We start from the raw sequence: 17,649 nt of genomic DNA on the forward strand, positions 1-17,649 counted from the left end.
CCAAATTCAGTGAATTTAGTTTATTTTTAAAATAACCCGAACAGTCATACAGCGTTGCCTTTATATATATATAGTCTTGTATACAGTGACAACATATTTTGAGGAGTTTAGTATGTGATAATGTATAAAACACAAATGCAAAAAATGATTGACACAAACACTACAAGGTAATAGAGTGGCAATTTTGCATTAAAAAAAAAATCAAAACAGTACATTTTGATTCTGTACAGATGTGGGCTATGATTGATGCATGCATGCTACGCAGATGTTACTTTGAATCGATGCATGAACGTGTGTATTCAGGCACTTGGTGATAACTGAAGGCAGACGCTGCAGATAAACCTTGTAGTAATAGCTAACAAATCGCACTTCAGTTTGAGACTAAACAGAGGCACGATTCTCTTTCTCTCCATAACAAAGAAAACCTTTTTTTTTTTTTTTTTTTTTTGAGGTTATGGTTGAATGAGTAAAATTTCCCCCCTCACGACTTGACCTACATTAAACAGGTTTCACTTACTGTAGATGTGGCCAACTTTACCCCACTTCATTTCTCTCCTCTACTACACTTCCTTGCACCGCTCTTTGCAGATTTCTGCAAATCCAGTCACTTTCTCTCCACCTGTGATTATCTGCAGTTTTTGGTCACTGACCTTAGGAATGAAGCTCTGGCTTCCTAGTCAACAGTAAACAGGAACAGTAGTGGAAAGTAGAACAGTAAAAGAAGGGCAGTGTGATGGCAGGAAGAGCGATCACGTCATTTGTCACACTGTACAAATCTCAATACCTGCTTAAAACACACTTCTGTTTCACTTAAGGCTTTCATTTAGGTGTGTTTTACTTAAGAGTATAACTTTATCCTGTTTAAACCAGTATTAAGATTTGTAAAGCCGTTAGTAGTACGCACACAAACACGTACACACAGTAGCTTGAGTAACAGTTAGACAATGAGGATTACACAGGCTAAAAGCACTTTGGTTTTTAGGAACTATTAACGGACGTGCATACTTAAACACAAATCACAGGATTTAAAAATTATATATATATATATATATATATATATATATATATATATATATATTTAAAAAAAGCAATGGTGCACACTCTTATACAACTAACACTAATTACCTGAATAATGTAGCTTGGGGTTGGGGGGACTTTTCCATATAAATTTAAATGTCTCATGCTTGCATATAAAAACAGAAATAAAAAAAAATAAAAAAAAACACCTATGACTATCATAATGCTACAGCAACTAGAACATTTATAACATGCAGGTATACACAGCAACAGGACGACTGGTGACCGCAGCATCCCTTAGTGAACAGCTTCCTCTCCGCACTTTCCAAGCTTCCTGTTTTAGCCCATGCGAGTGGAGGTAGCCTGATAACACAGAAAACACATCATTTGTCTTTGTATTTCTGCAACCAAACTTAAAGAGCATCTCTAACTACTGTACACACGCTAAACTGTACTGTGTAAAATAGGTGGTGTGAGAGAACCCTTTTCAAGGACATGTTAGTTAGCGAGGCTGTTTTTATTTACTCTAACTCCACTATAACTACTGAACACCTTTTCACTTCCTGTGTGTAATGAACATTTAAATTCTTCAATTGTATCATCAGGTCCATATGAATATAAACCAGTTATATTGTCAATAGCACCCAACTTGGGCATCTTATACCTTCCTAAGGCTCAATATGCCTTATAGTTTCATAATAGTAAATGCAAGTGACTGATAAGCTGTAACATAATAAGTTACTCATTACTGTAAGTTAAAGATGGGGGAAAAAAAGAATTCGGTTCAGTATAAAAATAGATCTTTTTTTAAATAAATGTTTAAATTATACACGGCAAAAGTGTACAGTACTGAAACTCGCACATCTAAAACACGACGCGTGTGCGTTTAGCGACGGGGCAAAGCTCCAGCCGTATGTTTCCAGTAGTGAAAAGGAAGTTGTGTTGTACAGTTTTATAGATGAGTATATTTTTGCTCATACGGGAGTGTCTAAAAAAAATAATAAAAAAATTAAAAATTGGCAGAACTAACGATTGTTAGTTTTTTATTTTATTTCAGTACTGCATATTTTGGAGCATACTGTAAGGTGGTAAAATGTTGCAGTTCCTCTATAATCCTGCAGGTGGTGAGCTCTAACCTACCGCACAGCATCCTTTGTGGTGGTAGCAAATTGTTTGACAAGTTTGTTTAGAATTGTAACCAAATCTGAAAAAAAGATTAACATGCAGATGAAACTCGAAAAATTTGAATATCGTGCAAAAGTTAATTTATTTCAGTAACGCAACTTAAAAGGTAATACTAATATGAGATAGACTCATTACATGCAAAGCAAGATAGTTCAAATCATGATTTGTCATAATTGAGATGATTATGGCTCACAGCTCATAAAAACCCCAAATCCACAATCTCAGAAAATTAGAATATTACATGCAATCAATAAAACAAGGATTGTACATAAAACATATCGGACCTCTAAAAAGGATAAGTATGCATATGCACTTAGTACTTGGTTTGGGCCCCTTTTGCAGCAATTACTGCCTTAATGCGGTGTGGCATGGAAGCTATCAGCCTGTGGCACTGCTAAGGTGTTATGGAAGACCAGGATGCTTCAATTGCGGTTTTCAGCTCATCTGCATTGTTTGGTCTCATGTCTCTCATCATGTCTTTCTCTTGGCAACTCGTCTGGTTCAGGTCAGACGAGTTTGCTGGCCAATCAAGCACAGTAATCCCATGATCATTGAACCAGGTTTTGGTGCTTTTGGCAGTGAGGGCGAGTTCCAAGTCCTGCTGGAAAATGAAGTCCGCATCGCCATGAAGCTCATTTGCAGAAGGAAGCATGACGTGCTCTAAAATGTCCTGGTAGACGACTGCGTTGACCCTGGACTTAATGAAGCACAGTGAACCAACACCAGCAGATGACATGGCTCCCCAAATCAACAAAGACTGTAGAAACTTCACACTGGATTTCAAGCATCTTGCAGTGTGTGCTTCACTATTCTTCCTCCAGACTCTGAGTCCTTTGTTTCCAAATGAGATGCAAAAAGCTGCTCTAATCAGAAAAGAAGACTTCGGACCACTGAGCAACAGACCAGTTCTTTTTTTCTTTAGCCCAGGTAAGACGCTTCTGACGTTGTTTGTTGTTTAGGAGCAGATTAACAAGAGGAATACGACATGTGAAGCCCCTGTCCCGGATCCGTCTGTGTGTAGTTGCTCTTGATGTACTGACTCCAGCCTCAGTCCACTCCTTGTGAAAGTGCCCAACACTATTGAATGGCCTTTTCCAGGTTGCAGTCATCCCTGCTGCTTGTGGACCTTTTTGTTCCACACTTTTCCCTTCCACATAACTTTCTATTAATGTGCTTTGATACAGCACTTTGGGAACATCCAACTTTTTTTGCAATTACCTTTTGAGTCTTTCAGTCCATATGGAGGGTGTAAATTTATGGTTTTCTGCACAACCGTCAGGTCAGAACATGGTCTTTCCCATGATTGGGCTTCCTACCGAACCAGACTGAGAGATCATTTAAAGGCTCAGGAACCCTTTAATCAGCTAATTAAGCCAGAACACCTGCAGAGTGGGATACTTTGAGGCTAGAATATTAACCCTTTACACAATATTCTAATTTTCTGCGATTATGGCTTACAGCTCATGAAAACCCCAAATCCACAATCATCTCAAGTATGACAAATAACTATTTTGCTTTGCATGTAATGAGTCTATCTCATATATTAGTTTTATCTTTTAAGTTGCAATACTAAAAATAAATTAACTTTTGCACAATATTCTAATTTTTAAAGTTTTACCTGTAGAATCTTGGGTATTTATAATAGAGATACTTACAGAATCACACTACAAATCCAATCGGCGCCTGGGTATGGTGATAATACCATATCGGGAGTTACCTGGCACTAGTGTATGTATCCATGCGTGCGTACACTGAGGAATGAGTGTGTATCTGTGTTTACCTGAGAGATGTTGACTCCGGTCAGTTTCTCCACGGTCTGAGGCAGACGGACCATGATGTCCAGGACCTCTCCTGTCAGTTTGGCTGCTCCGACCTCTGATCCTCCGCTGGACACCATGGTGACTTTCTGAGCTGCCGAGAGCGGCTTGCTGATCTCTTCCGCCATCTTGAACAAAGAACACATTGCATGTTTATGGAACTGCTCTACTATGAGGAAAATCAGGCAGGATTCAATTAAAAGTGGGTGTGGTGCCTGACCAGGGGCAGTTTCTCCAGCAGCATGTCCACCATGGCTCCCTCCTTGTACTGTTTGAAAGCTTCTGCCTTCTTGGCCATCTGCTCAGCCTCGGCACGGCCCTTCGCCTCAGTGGCAAATGCTTCTGCCTCGCCCCTCATCTGAGAGACAGTGATATGAAAGAGAGAGAAAGAGAGAGAGAGAGAGAGAGAGAGAGAGAGTGATGAAATTAATGATCTTTATTCAGGTTTTTTTTTTTTTTTTGCTATTACACCTTTTTAGATTTATTAAATGGGAGGGGGGGGGGGGACTCCAGGCTTTTTTATGTCGCCAGGAATTTTTACAGTCATTAAAATAATCTTTAACTGTGTTGTTTGGATTTTTTTATGAAAAAAATAAAAAAATAACAATAATAACCCACTTACTCTAATAGATTCAGCCTCAGCTTCAGCCTCCATGATCAGCTGCAGCCTTCAGATTAAAAAAAAAAAAAAAAGAAGACATGACTAACGTAGGTCTGAGCCGTAACAATACAGAGAGGTTTAAGTGAAAAACAGAGCCGTGTTGTGATGCTCATTTCCACCTTTCAGCCTCAGCGAGTTTCTCCAGCTTGTATTTCTCTGCCTCCGCTGGCTTCTTGACTTTGGCCTCCAGCTCCTTCTCTTTGCGGGTGATCTCCTGCTCCTGCAGAGTGATCTGCTGAGTGCGCTCCACCACCTGTACCTGCATCTTCTCCTCCTCAATCCTCTGCTTCGTCTTGGCCACCTGATGCAAAGCAATTCATTTGATTATAGTTTTTTTTAGAAAAAAGATTTCTCTTCTCATCACCTTAGCTACGAGTTACAAATCGCACGGTTTTTGCTTGTTTTTAGATGCGTCATGCGACTGCTGTACCTGAAGCTGATAGGCCATCTCAGACTCTGCTTTTTTAGTGTTAACCTCCATATCATAGACCGCCTTTTTCAGCTCGTAGTCTCTCTGAGCCTTCGCCATCTCGATCTCGTTCTTGTACTGTGCAGAAACCTTCTCCTGCATGGCATGGGCTTCCTAAACACACACATGCACAGATAATTCACTAATTGAAATCTTCAAAAACGTAAAAAAATTAATAAATAAATAAAAATAAAAATAATAATAATAATAATTTAAAAATAATAATAATAATTAGGAAAGCACTTTAAGAAGAAAAGCAATTGTACCCGGATCACTGCGTCTCTCTTGTATTGAGCCTCTCCGATGCGGGCGTCTCTCTGCACCTGAGCCGTGCGAGCTTTACCCAGAGAGTTCAGGTAGTCCTTAAAGAGAAACGTCAAAGACAGCGTCAGCAAAAGTTAAAAGATGCGAGTGTGCGAAAGAGGACGTGTTGCACACGTGAACGTTACCTGGTCATCATGAACATCTTTAAGCGTGTAGCTGACCACGCCGATGCCCATGTTCACCAAATCAGAAGACGCCACCTTGAACACTTGCTCGGAAAACTTCTTACGATCCTGATAGATCTCCTGCAGGAAATCAGGGAGCGCACACAAAGTAAAAACACTGTTTAAAATGATATTAATGAGTGTTACAAACCACAAATGTATACAAAGAAAGATAATCATTTAAGCCATTTTCACATATTTAACTATCCCTCCTCCATTTCTGTTTTTTTTTCTTGTGTGTGATATGAGAGTAGTCTCAGTACCTCCACAGTCAGGTGAGCAATAATGGCTCTCTGATGGCCTTCTAGTGTCTCCAGGGCAATCTGGGAAACCTCAATCTCTGATTTCCCCAAGAACATCTGACAGGCTGCCGCCAACATCTCCTTATTCTGGCCCTGGATTTTCACCTGTGCAATGCCAGTCACTGAGATGGGGACACCATGCCTGGTGTAAACCTTATCACTTTTTACATTAAGAGTCAGAGTATTCAGAGATATCCTGAAAGAGAGAGAGAGACCAAGAGACAGACAGACAAGCTGGATTTAAAGGCAATAGCAGTCTATTGTGTATTTATACAATCTGTAGACAAACTAGATCATGCTAATGATGTTGCTCAGGTCTAAGCAGCAAAAATACAAAAAACAAAAACCATATTTCTTTGTGGCTGCTAAAATAAATAAATTAATTAATTACGTAAAATAGCTACCTGTGGGCCTATAAACCATGGACAAGCACCAGTTTGAAAAACATCTGGATACCTCTTTGTGTCCATTCATGCCGAGACCTTCTAACAAACTTGTGTATAGATGCATGATGACGTATTTATCATAAATACCACCTTCAGGCATTAATCAGTCTTATAACTAAACTGAACATGGATTAAAAATACTTTTTCTCCCTAATTTCCAGGATTAGTACAAGACATCATTCAATTCATTTCTATTTTATTTAAATAGCACTTTTAACAATGGTCATTGTCAGACAGGAAGGAACACTCTACAGACTCTCTGTCCTCGAAAGCAACAAGGTCAATAATCTGATTCACATAGTTGATCCCAGAGTCGTCCTGCTACCAATGCAATCTAACTTGACAGCTCTGTTAGCTGAAGTGACTACTGGCAGTGATCTCTGTAGAAACCAAGCTCAAACCACTTCTTCCAGCGAGGGGTTCATAAGTAGCAATCACCCATTACTGTTCATTTGTGTTCCAGTATCTTAGTCTATGTACTCTGGAAGTGTCTCTTTTGGACCTTTTATAAAAAGATGCTCCTGTATCCTCAAAGTTAAAATTATCTTGCGATCTAAACTCTTGTGATAAGAAATGGCTTGCTATGTTAACCCTCAACTCAATGTTCCCTCAATGTTCCCTCACAACCCTTCTTTCTCACTGAAGTCTTTAAAAATTACTTTATAGATATTCCTCTTCTGGAAAGGGCCTAGGAGAGGCAGCATCACAGAAAACCTTCAAAGCTACCACTGAGGAATTTCTTCCTACAGTTATTGCTTTTATTGAGTGTCTCTTCTAGTGTTCTTAACAAAAGACGATATCACAGAAATCTTGTACAAACCATACCATTTAGTGCCTTACAAAATTTTCATGGTGTCTGAAAATGACTTTGGGCAGCTAAAGGGTGGCCAAAACTATTGAGAAATGTTAAATTTAATGTTTTTATTCATTTTTTTAATACATTATAATAAATATGTTTTTTTATAAAATTAAATTGTTATACAACAATCAATATTTAGTATGAAGCCCTTGATTAATTAAAACCTGCTGGATCCAGATGGCCATAGCATAAAAAATATGACTCCAATATGTCTCGCTCAATCCATGCCTGCTTGATTGTTTCCTAAAGAGCGTGTACAGAAGACGGTTTCTTCACCGCCACTGCCTTCTTCACCATTGTCCCACAGCTTTCTATTGGGTTTGTCAGGAGTCGACCCAGGCCATTTATTTTTACTAGTGTTTTACCAATGAATAGCATAGCCAGATAGACAAAGAAATATACTTTATTTTTAACACATAGCAAAAAAAAAAAAAACCCTGTGGTTAATGTGCATAACAGCCTGCAGAGTCTTATTGTCCACAACAACAATAAGGAAAAAAAAGACGACAGTAAAAGGCACATAATCTGGTTTTCCCGGGTAAGTGGATTGTCCAGTCCTGCTATAAAGCCATTATGTTATACTACATACTCGAGAGACTTTAGTCAAGAGTGCATGCACAGGGTGTTTGGAAGATCTGGTGTATCAGACATACTGATAACATTGATCACAGTGTAAACACTGACCATGCGATGTTTCTAGTAAACACCTTTCCCATCATTCACCACGATTGTTAAGATAAAGCAATATGCGCCATTTTAAAAGCATTTATCTCTAGAAATCAATTGTAAGGCTGGATTTAATGATGATTATGACCTTTGATCCTAAGCAATGTATGCAAAGAATTCCTATTCAGACAAAGACAAAAGAAACCCTGCTGACTTTCCTAAGTCAGTTTTCCCTAGTCATTAGTCAGAACAGAAAAACGGCAAAATAATTTTCTGTGATGGACGCAAACTAGACTGAGTCAACAATATACAGATAATCTCTGTCTTACGAACACGTTCTGTTTCAGGAGCACGTTCGTAAATCAGATTTGTTCTTAAGTCCAACAAAGTGAGTTTGACGCCTTTGACATGAATATACAATGTAAAGGATACCGATCCACTAAATCTCGGTTCCCTTTCCGCCCACACTGCTATCATGTGGCCAAAAATCTTACCCGCACCTAAGGAAATTAATCTCACAGTAAAATTTAACAATATTGTCTCTGCACTTTTAAATCACTAGGAGAATCCCAGATGCCATTTTGTCTCTGAGCTGTTTTCCACTGTATTGGACTGTAAACTCTGTTTTGTTAAGGATTTCCTGAAATTGGGATTATTCACCATCTGGACAGCTTTACAGGACAGACATTTTCTATCAATGTGCTTCCGGACTGATTCATTGAAACCAACTCGTTTCTCCGCACCCCCACACAATATACCAGACTTTAGACATTTTATACATTTACTTAGACACTGAAAATATTGTATATAATTGTAAATATTGGTATCTGGAACTGCAGTGTCTATTTTTAGGACGATAAATGTGAGCTACTTCCACAATTTGTTCGCATATACGAATGTTTGCATCTACGAATGTTCATAGAACGGCGGTCCGTTCGTATCTGCGGAAATTGGTAATGTAAATTCGTAGAATGTTAGTAAGTAACTACCTGTATGTTACATTTGCTTACACTGTTGAATTTCATAATTAATTATTTTAACTATGAACACTTGCAATTGGATCACCCAAAACAAATAATGAGTGCTGTGCTTAAAGGAATTTAAACTGTGATGCATGTTTGATATATGCAAGACTTTAAAATCGGACAGACAGGCACTGAATTTGTACCTCTGTATCTGCTGAATGCAAGGGATGACAAACACTCGTCCTCCGGCAACCATGAGTGGAGGAGAACGGCAGCAGCCTGAAAAAGAAATATAAGGGGAAAAAATTACAGATCAGCACCCAAAAATCTACAATTCATGTAGAAGGATACCTCATCACTTTCCTCAACCTAAAGTTTCACATCATACAAAAATCCATTCTAAGAAAAAAAAACGTCTATTTATCTGAAGTGGAAACATGGAAGCACTAAGCAGTGGTTTGAAATAATGGGAAAAAACCAAAGGTCACTGCACCGAAACATGATTGCAACACAACCCATCACTGACTTTAGTGCAACCACTGGACAGGAAAATGAAGACAAGAGTATGTCACAACAAAGATCGAAGACGCTAAAAGTTAAGAGCAAGGTTTTTCTGCTTCTTCACTCTTTACAATGATTTAGATCTTTATTTTCATAAACTGTGAACCGCCTCTACACTGTAGATACAGGTGTGGTTTAAATAAAAGATGGAGATAAAATTATTCAGGTCAACAAAAAATCTAGATTTTTAAACAACATGTTTAGATACATTTAATGGCAATGTCAAGAATTGAGAAACTCTAAGAACGGTTGGGATATTTTGTAACCTGACATTTTGTAATTCCCCCAATTGAAACACACTCCTTACACACACTGACAGATTCCAAATATAACCTTTCAATTCCATTTACACTTCCTAGGCACTAATGGTGCACCTGACCGTAGTTGAGTTGCTTGTCCATGGTTCAGTAGGTACATAAACCGCAGATGAACTGATGAAGTCTAAGCATCATAGTGCAGAATGTAAATTACATTTGGCCGCTTTACATTTGCGTCTCATTCCTGATCCTGATTTTGCACATGAAAATTATAATTTCACTAGTTTAAATAATAAAAAGTGTAACGTCTGTTTGTTTTAAATGTCTTTCTTGCGCTTGTTCCACAAGGGTTGCTACTGTACATATTAGTGATAAAATCCCAGACTCCAATAATAATAATAATAATAATAAAAGCTTAAATATTTGCGGTACTAGATGCTTAGTTTCAGTAAAATTAGCCAAATTATCTATTACACGTTTAGGGTGATGCATATAAATTCATAATAGGAGTAGCCAGTGTTTCAATCACATAAATTCAAGAAGAAATCATCATGCTTTATATCATACTGCATGTTTATTTTATTTAACAATTAAGTATTAAATATTTTAAATATTTGAATTTTTGTATTAAATCTTCCTCTTTCGTTTAAGGCCATGTTCCTCATGTGTCCTTTAAGTTCTAAAAGAAATAGAAAAGAGAATGATGTTTTCCTTCCTGAAAAAAAATATTCTAAACCGTTACACAAATCTGTGATATGGTCTGGACCATGAGTTTTCAACACTTTGCTGGATGCCACAGCAAGTCTATAAGATGATCAGGAGAAAACTTTATGCAGCACCAAGAAAGGGGTTTTGGGTTTTATTTTTTTCCTACTTTTTTTTTTTTTTATAGACTACATTAGGAGTTTTCAGGTCAGTTGTACCCCTTACTTCTTAAAAATATTAATATTTCATGGGTAATTAGCAACATGAGGTTTAGTGTAACCACGGTTTAGTTTTCAGCAGAAATATTTAGAGCGACACTTCTCAATAATTCAAATAGAAAATTAAAAGCATAAAGTCCATGTACAAGTCCTATTATGGTATTTTGTGCATCTATCAAGAAGAACCATCCCACCCCCCTTAATTCTGTATTAATAAACCAAACAAATTGATATTCGAAAACCCAGCATTATTTAGATTCACACCTAGTTTGTGTGAGACTTGTTAACTCGTACTTTTCAATCACAAGCTGTAGTAGGCTTTGTCTGGACACAAAGCAAGAAGAAAGTATACTGTGAAGAACTGAATTTTAGTTGCTCTAATGATGACATGCATGTTTTGTCTGAACAAAACTTTATTAAAAGTGATATAACTTTAAACTGTGAGATTTTTAGCTTGCTCTCGGGCTGTCTGGGCACACTGAATGCCTTCATGTTTTATACTCACGACATCTGTTACTTTTGTGATTTTCATAATATGCTCGTAGGCGTGACTTTGGAAGCGAGTTGTTCCTCCTGTTTGTTTAAAGCTTTTCATAACAAAACGGGAGATTATTGTGTGAGACACTGTCCTAGGGAAAAGGTCACATTCTTGCAAAGGATTTACTCGTAAATAAATAGTAAAAAAAAAAAAAAAAAAAGAAGTGAGGAGTGACGTGCTTACCTGACACCACCATGGCCTCGTTGGGACCGCAAGTGTAGAACATTGTGAGACTGTCCTGGACCTGCAAAGAGTTGAGATTTTAACTTCTTAAAAATATGCACAAAAATACAAAAGACATAAAACCTGTTGACATTTACAGAAGTCGTGGAAGAGACACATCTGTCTGTGGGAACTGTACACGAAATCATTCACCAACATCACTAGACATTACAGGAACTTGGCTGGGAGTTTTAAGCCATTTCCACAGGGTAGTAGGGTTATCGCTTCAATGCACTGTGAAAACTTTACACTTTGATAGTGTCCAAGCACTAATGAAATGCTGGGATACACAGTCAGTCCCCAAAGCTGCCACACAAAGGGGAGTTAATACCGGCATCCTGATACAGCCATAAAATTATTTCAATATGCTTTTCTTTTGTCTAATGCATTTGTAACCTATATGATCACACTGGTGGTGTCACTACCTGTTAAAAGTTCTGGAAAGTTCTTATTCGGCTTTATCTTTAACTCATAAAGTCCCTGAGTGACATCTAATGAACGTCCCGGTGCAGGCATGTGACAATCTGTCTATGTGTGTAATGTGAGACATCATTTCCAAAATGGTGGTGTGTCTGGGTAGCGCTTGTTATAGCTCATTTTAAAACACTGTTTAAAGCTTTTTAAGCTAATTGTTACTCTGTAAATTAAATTTTATTTAACACCACTTCTAATGATTTAACTACATGTCGTGTTTTATATTGAACCTGTTGTGACTAAATAAAACAAATGAAGAAAATATCACTGTGATCCATGTCACATAGGGCTTTTAACCCTAAAATTGGCATCTTTCCACATGTGCTCTTCATCTCATCTATTTGGTCGTCCATGATTTCTCTACACAGGCATCACAAAATGGTGGGCTGTGGTCCAGACCAGGACTAAGTGACAGTTCCCCAATGCTTAACAGATAAATGAGAATAATTAATAATGCAGTAATAAAGTGCTTTTTCCTTCGAGATGGGCATGGCTATACATGCCACTCAACTGAGCCAATCAATGAGATTGTACAGACAGAATGTGCGAAAGAAACAAACAAAAACACAACCACAAAACACAACTGGTTTAAAATAGAGGTCGACCGATATATCGGTCGGCCGATATATCGCGCCGATATTTGTCATTTTTTAATATATCGGCATCGGCCGATATCCTTGTTTAGTAGCGCCGATTTAAAGTCAGGCACATCCGCGGGCAGTCCCATGTTATTGATGCGGTGGAATGTGCTGCTGCCGCGTGTGAAGGACCCCAAGCCAAAACTTCAATGCACTAGAATGCACTTCAGATGTTCTGTGTCATTTATACCGAACACAAATGTTGCTGGTTGCTAGTAGTGCTGCACGATTAATCATATCGCAATGTCAGCCTATGCGATTACATTACAGCAAATGTTGCGATTATATTAAATAAACAAATGCGTTCGCGGACGTAACAAGACATTTATTCTAAGAGCTGCATGGCCATTTCTTATGTCAAAAATAAAAAATAACCAGTCAGTCTTGTGTAGCGCGCATGCTGGTGGTCACGTGACTTTCCGCAGCGCAGTGTGGAGACGGAAGAAAATGGATACAGAAGAGACCGACGCTGAACTTGTGCCCAGAAAAAATGCAAGCTCTGTTATTTGGCGATATTTTGGTTTCAGGATATCGGACACTAAGCAGGAAGCGGTACTGCGCAAAATTGGCAAAACTAAAGTCGCCACATCAGGTGGCAACACGACACATTTATATCAGCACCTGAAGCAACACAGAAAAGTATGATAAATGCATGGCGGTAAAAGCCAAGAGTAGTAAAAAGACCAAACAAAGCACAACCCAGTGTGAGCAGAACAAAACAACACATTATTACAGATGTGTTTGTAAGTCTCAGTAAGTGACGTAGCGACGTTCAACTTGAAATAACTGCAGTGAAATTCTTTTTAACTCCTACGGACCTTTGGTCAAGCAGGACGACTGAGACATATAATAGCCTAACCGCGCACAATGAGTTTGAACTGAAAAGCCGTTGCCTGCAAACATCGTATTTCCCTGACGATCACACCGGAGAGAACACACTGTAGCCGCGGGTTTAAGAAGGCACTGACTGCATGGGACCTCTGTAAGGATGGTTTGGTCGCAGTCGCAACAGACAACAGCACGAACATCGCCAAAGCGGGGGGTTTAATCACTGGACTAGGTTACAGTGCTTCGGGTATAGACTTCATTTGGCCATCGGTAAGTTAAATTAATTTAATCTTTTCATATTTAAAGCTACTTAACTGTATGTTAGAGAGGACAGCTATTAACAGATTTATTTAAGAATAAATGGAAATACAGTGTAGAAATCTGTGTCACAAAGAACACTAGAAATGTCTCATTTAAATTATTTTCATGATTATTAGCATGACTCTAAAATTAATATGTTTAAAGGACACTTTTCTTTCCTTTAATCTCTTTTTCATCATTAGATTAAAAATGGTGAGTGATTTAATAAGAATACCAATAAAGTATGTTACATCCTCCTTAAATGTCCCTGTTTTGGGACAAAATGTAAAAATATATTTTTTTAAATAGGTATTTGTTTTATTTATCTGTACTTTTGACTTTCTAATTTAATTTAAAAGTTAATTTAATGTAATTTAATTCAATAATGTAAAGATGTTACTCTTATTTAAATTTGTAAAATTTTGTTTTAATTAGAAAACATTGTTCATTTCTAGTTGCTAGATTGCACTGTACACTATATCTCAGTTAAGAAATTAAAATTTCAGCATTATTAGTAATGTAAGTGCATTTTCCTTGATAACAAGCAAGTTGAGTCATACCACTTGTTTATCGTATCGCAATCGTAAATCGCAATTTTGACCTTAATAATCGCAATGTAACATTTTTCCCAAATCGTGCAGCCCTAGTTGCTAGTGTTTCAGCACATCATTATAATTTTTTTCTTTTTATGTTTTGTATATATTAGTTTTTATTTTTATATTTTTCAGTTTAATTGATTTTTATTTATTTTATTTATGTTGTATTCATTTTATTTAAATGTATATTTAAGTTTATTCATGTTCCAACAAACTTGAAAAATTCTGCTAGATAAATGCTCTAAAACATTTATTTAAATGATTCACAGTTTTTTTATATTACCTGTTTTATTTATAAGTCAGTGTTCAATAAATTATGTTAAGTTTAGAAATGTTGTGCATCCACTCGTTATTAGTGTGACCTTTTAGCATGCAAATGAAAGGGAAAACTTTAAGATATCGCCCCTAAAAATCGGCCAAAAAAATCGGCAGCACATATCGGCCATCGGCTGACCCTGACCTCTAAACATCGGCATCGGTTATAAAAAAACCCATATCGGTCGATCTCTAGTTTAAAACCAGTTTATAACACATATCTATATCCAAAAGCGTTACCGCTAATAATAAGCTGTAATGTAAAGCGCCACATTGAGAGAAAACAAGTCATTTAGAGCAAACATATCCACAGAAGTCAGAGGTGAGGGCGTGTAAAATACCCGACCTGAGAGCCCGGTATGACAGAACAACCAGAGTCCTTTCACATTCATTTACAGCCCAGAAGCGTGAAAAAGAAGATTCTCTAAAGTTAGTTTTTTTTCCCTATACAAATACAAAGACATATACAGTACAAGGCCATCAAAGATCAAATTGTCCACATGTTTTACATAGCTACTGAAAATAGACAATAAATATTTAATTGCTTATTTTGTATAGACTTTCAAATTACTGCATATAGAGATCTGGTTAGCACTGTCGCCTTGCACCTCCAGGGTCTGGGTTCAATTCCCACTTCAGGAACTTTGTCAAGAATCTGTGAGTTTGCATGTTCTCTGTGCTTAGTGGGTTTCCTCAGTTTCCTCCCACAGTCCAAAGTCTAGGCTAATCTTGGTCCTACCATGGTGGTAAAAATAGTATAGTAATCACCATCGGCCTCTACTGTCCCCTAGTTGGACTACAAAGGTTCCTAGATGGATGGATCTATAATGTAAACGTCTTGGACGTGCAGTAGACGGGTGTGTGTGGGCTTCAAATCAAATTGATCCATAAACGCAGATGAATCAGATGTCAGATTTCAGACAGAAAATGAAATGAGCCAGGTCACATGACTTCTCCTTTATCACACACCCTCCTTTTCCCCCTCACTCACATCCTCCCACTTCCTGTTTGTACAGCTCCATTCGTCTGCAGCCCACATCCATCCATCCCACACACCAGATCATTTACAGACTTACAGTAAAGCCTCGTGCATCCTTTGAGCAGGGCTGCAGAGGCACTAAATCAAGCTGTTACAACTGTCTTCATCACGCGCACGCACGTGCGCACGCACACTACAAAGTGTTTACACTGCTGCTGCAGGTAGCTCACCTCACAGTAGCGTTAGCTAGCAGGGTTAGGATAAACCAGGCCCTACGCAGTTCTCAACTGAAATAAACTACACAATAACTAAAATTACACTGCGAAGATACTGTTTTATCAAAAATATTGTTTTTATTTTCCGACAGGAAAGCGTTATGTTATATAAAACGCAACAAATTGTTAATAAACTGCAGCTATGACCGATTAGCTGTGTTAGCTCAGCTAGCGTAGCCATGGAAACGACACGAAATGAATTAACGTTCACTGTGACACCACTACGACGACGCTCATATCCTGTCGAATTAACAGACAAAACCGATTTATATTTAGAAGAAAAAAAACACGTCAAATATATGAACACATTCAGCACTGTGCTGTACCACCGCTAGTTCATGTAAACTAATCCCATTATGTGTGTGTGTGTGTGGTTTAAATCTTCACTCCGGTCTGTAGTAACGTTAAGAAGGAATAGCGCGAGACACGGACGTTACTTACCGAGAGCTAACACCAAGGAAAAGGCGCAAGATTGCGGGGCAGAAATACGCAATACCCTGGAAGGAATGTAGACGATTTAAAGTAAATCCCCTCCTCCAGCCGTCTGTGTACGAGAGAGAAACACGACACAACGCATCATACACACACTGACCACGCCCTGAGGCCCGGAAAACAACACCACGCCCACTGTTTTTCCTAGTTCACAGATTTTCCGCCCCCTGGTGGTAAAGATGCTCCAATGCAGCTTTTCTTCAGAAGGAAAACTGGCTTAAGTCTAAAAAAGTCTCATCCCATTGTCTCATCGTCTATACTGCTTTATCCTGCATACATGGTCACGAGGCCTGGAGCCTATCAGAGGAGACATCTGCAAATAACCTAATCACAAACAGACCCCAAGGTGGACATTTGGAGGGGCAAGGCGACAGTGCTAATTAAATGCATGTGCCCACTGTCTTTCTGGTGCAGCCAGGTGGCAATGGTGCAGGTGCTTGGACCCGATCATTGTTTTCAAATATTGCTTGGACCCTTTGCATATATATATATATATTTTCTCATTTTTTTGGTCAGCATGGTGGCTTAGTATTGTCGCCTTACGCCTCCAGGGTTTATGTCTAATGAAACTTATCACAGCAATGTACACTGATCTAAAAAAAAAAAACACTGACTCTCCCTCTAACTGTTAAACTGAAAAAATAACCCAGAGTAAAATGTTTTTTTGTCCTGAGATCTGTGTTATGTGCTGTACAGTATGAAGCTTCTGCATGATTATTTACATGCAAATTATCACAATGAAGTGAATTAGCCATATTAACTGAGACATGAAGACTGTAATCTCACTCATCTTCTATACCAAGTTATCCTGTATTTAGGGTCGCAAATTATCACAGGTTTTTGCACACACACACACTCAACGGGCAATTTGGGAACATCAATTAACCTAACCTACACAACTTTGGAATGTGGAAGGAAACTGGAATACCCAGAGGAAACCCACTATGCACAGGGAGAACATGTCACATTATGCCATAAGATATAACTATATAATTATATATAACAAAGAATGTTACTATAACTTTGAAAGTTATTAGACACTTTTTGCATTTTAAGGCCACACCATGGATAAACCGTTTGAAATATCAAAAATTCCACAATTTTGCAACCTCTTTTGCTTGTTTAAAAGAACAAGAAGACACTTCACTACTATGCTACAGTGCTTGGGCCCATGACTTAGTGGTTAGCACAGTTGCCTAAAACCTCCAGTATTTGAAGCTCACCTGCAATCTGTGTATGTGTGGAGCTTGCTTGTTCTCCCTGAGGTTTGTGCATTTCCACCCACAGTCCTAAGACTTTCCTATGTGTTCCCAAATTGCAAACTGTGTATGACTGTGTGTGTGTGTGTCTGCATGCATGTGCCCTGGAATAGGTTG

The 17,649-nt window shown here is 38.2% G+C and overlaps 1 protein-coding gene across 1 annotated transcript; it reads right to left on the bottom strand.

The window, feature by feature from the left end:
- Window positions 1–5: 5 nt before the first annotated feature.
- On the bottom strand, window positions 6–16,372 carry flot1b (flotillin 1b). The gene is made up of 12 exons (XM_053493647.1): window positions 16,223–16,372; window positions 11,338–11,398; window positions 9,079–9,154; window positions 5,901–6,135; window positions 5,599–5,718; window positions 5,416–5,511; window positions 5,111–5,263; window positions 4,800–4,981; window positions 4,642–4,687; window positions 4,240–4,377; window positions 3,983–4,147; window positions 6–1,380 (listed from the first exon to the last, which is right to left on the bottom strand). The coding sequence occupies exons 2-12, from the start codon at window positions 11,378–11,380 to the stop codon at window positions 1,357–1,359; spliced, it is 1,278 nt and encodes a 425-aa protein (XP_053349622.1). The 5' UTR covers window positions 11,381–11,398; window positions 16,223–16,372; the 3' UTR covers window positions 6–1,356.
- Window positions 16,373–17,649: the final 1,277 nt, after the last annotated feature.

The sequence above is a fragment of the Clarias gariepinus genome, chromosome 4, assembly GCF_024256425.1.
Source record: "Clarias gariepinus isolate MV-2021 ecotype Netherlands chromosome 4, CGAR_prim_01v2, whole genome shotgun sequence".
Lineage (NCBI taxonomy): Eukaryota > Metazoa > Chordata > Actinopteri > Siluriformes > Clariidae > Clarias > Clarias gariepinus.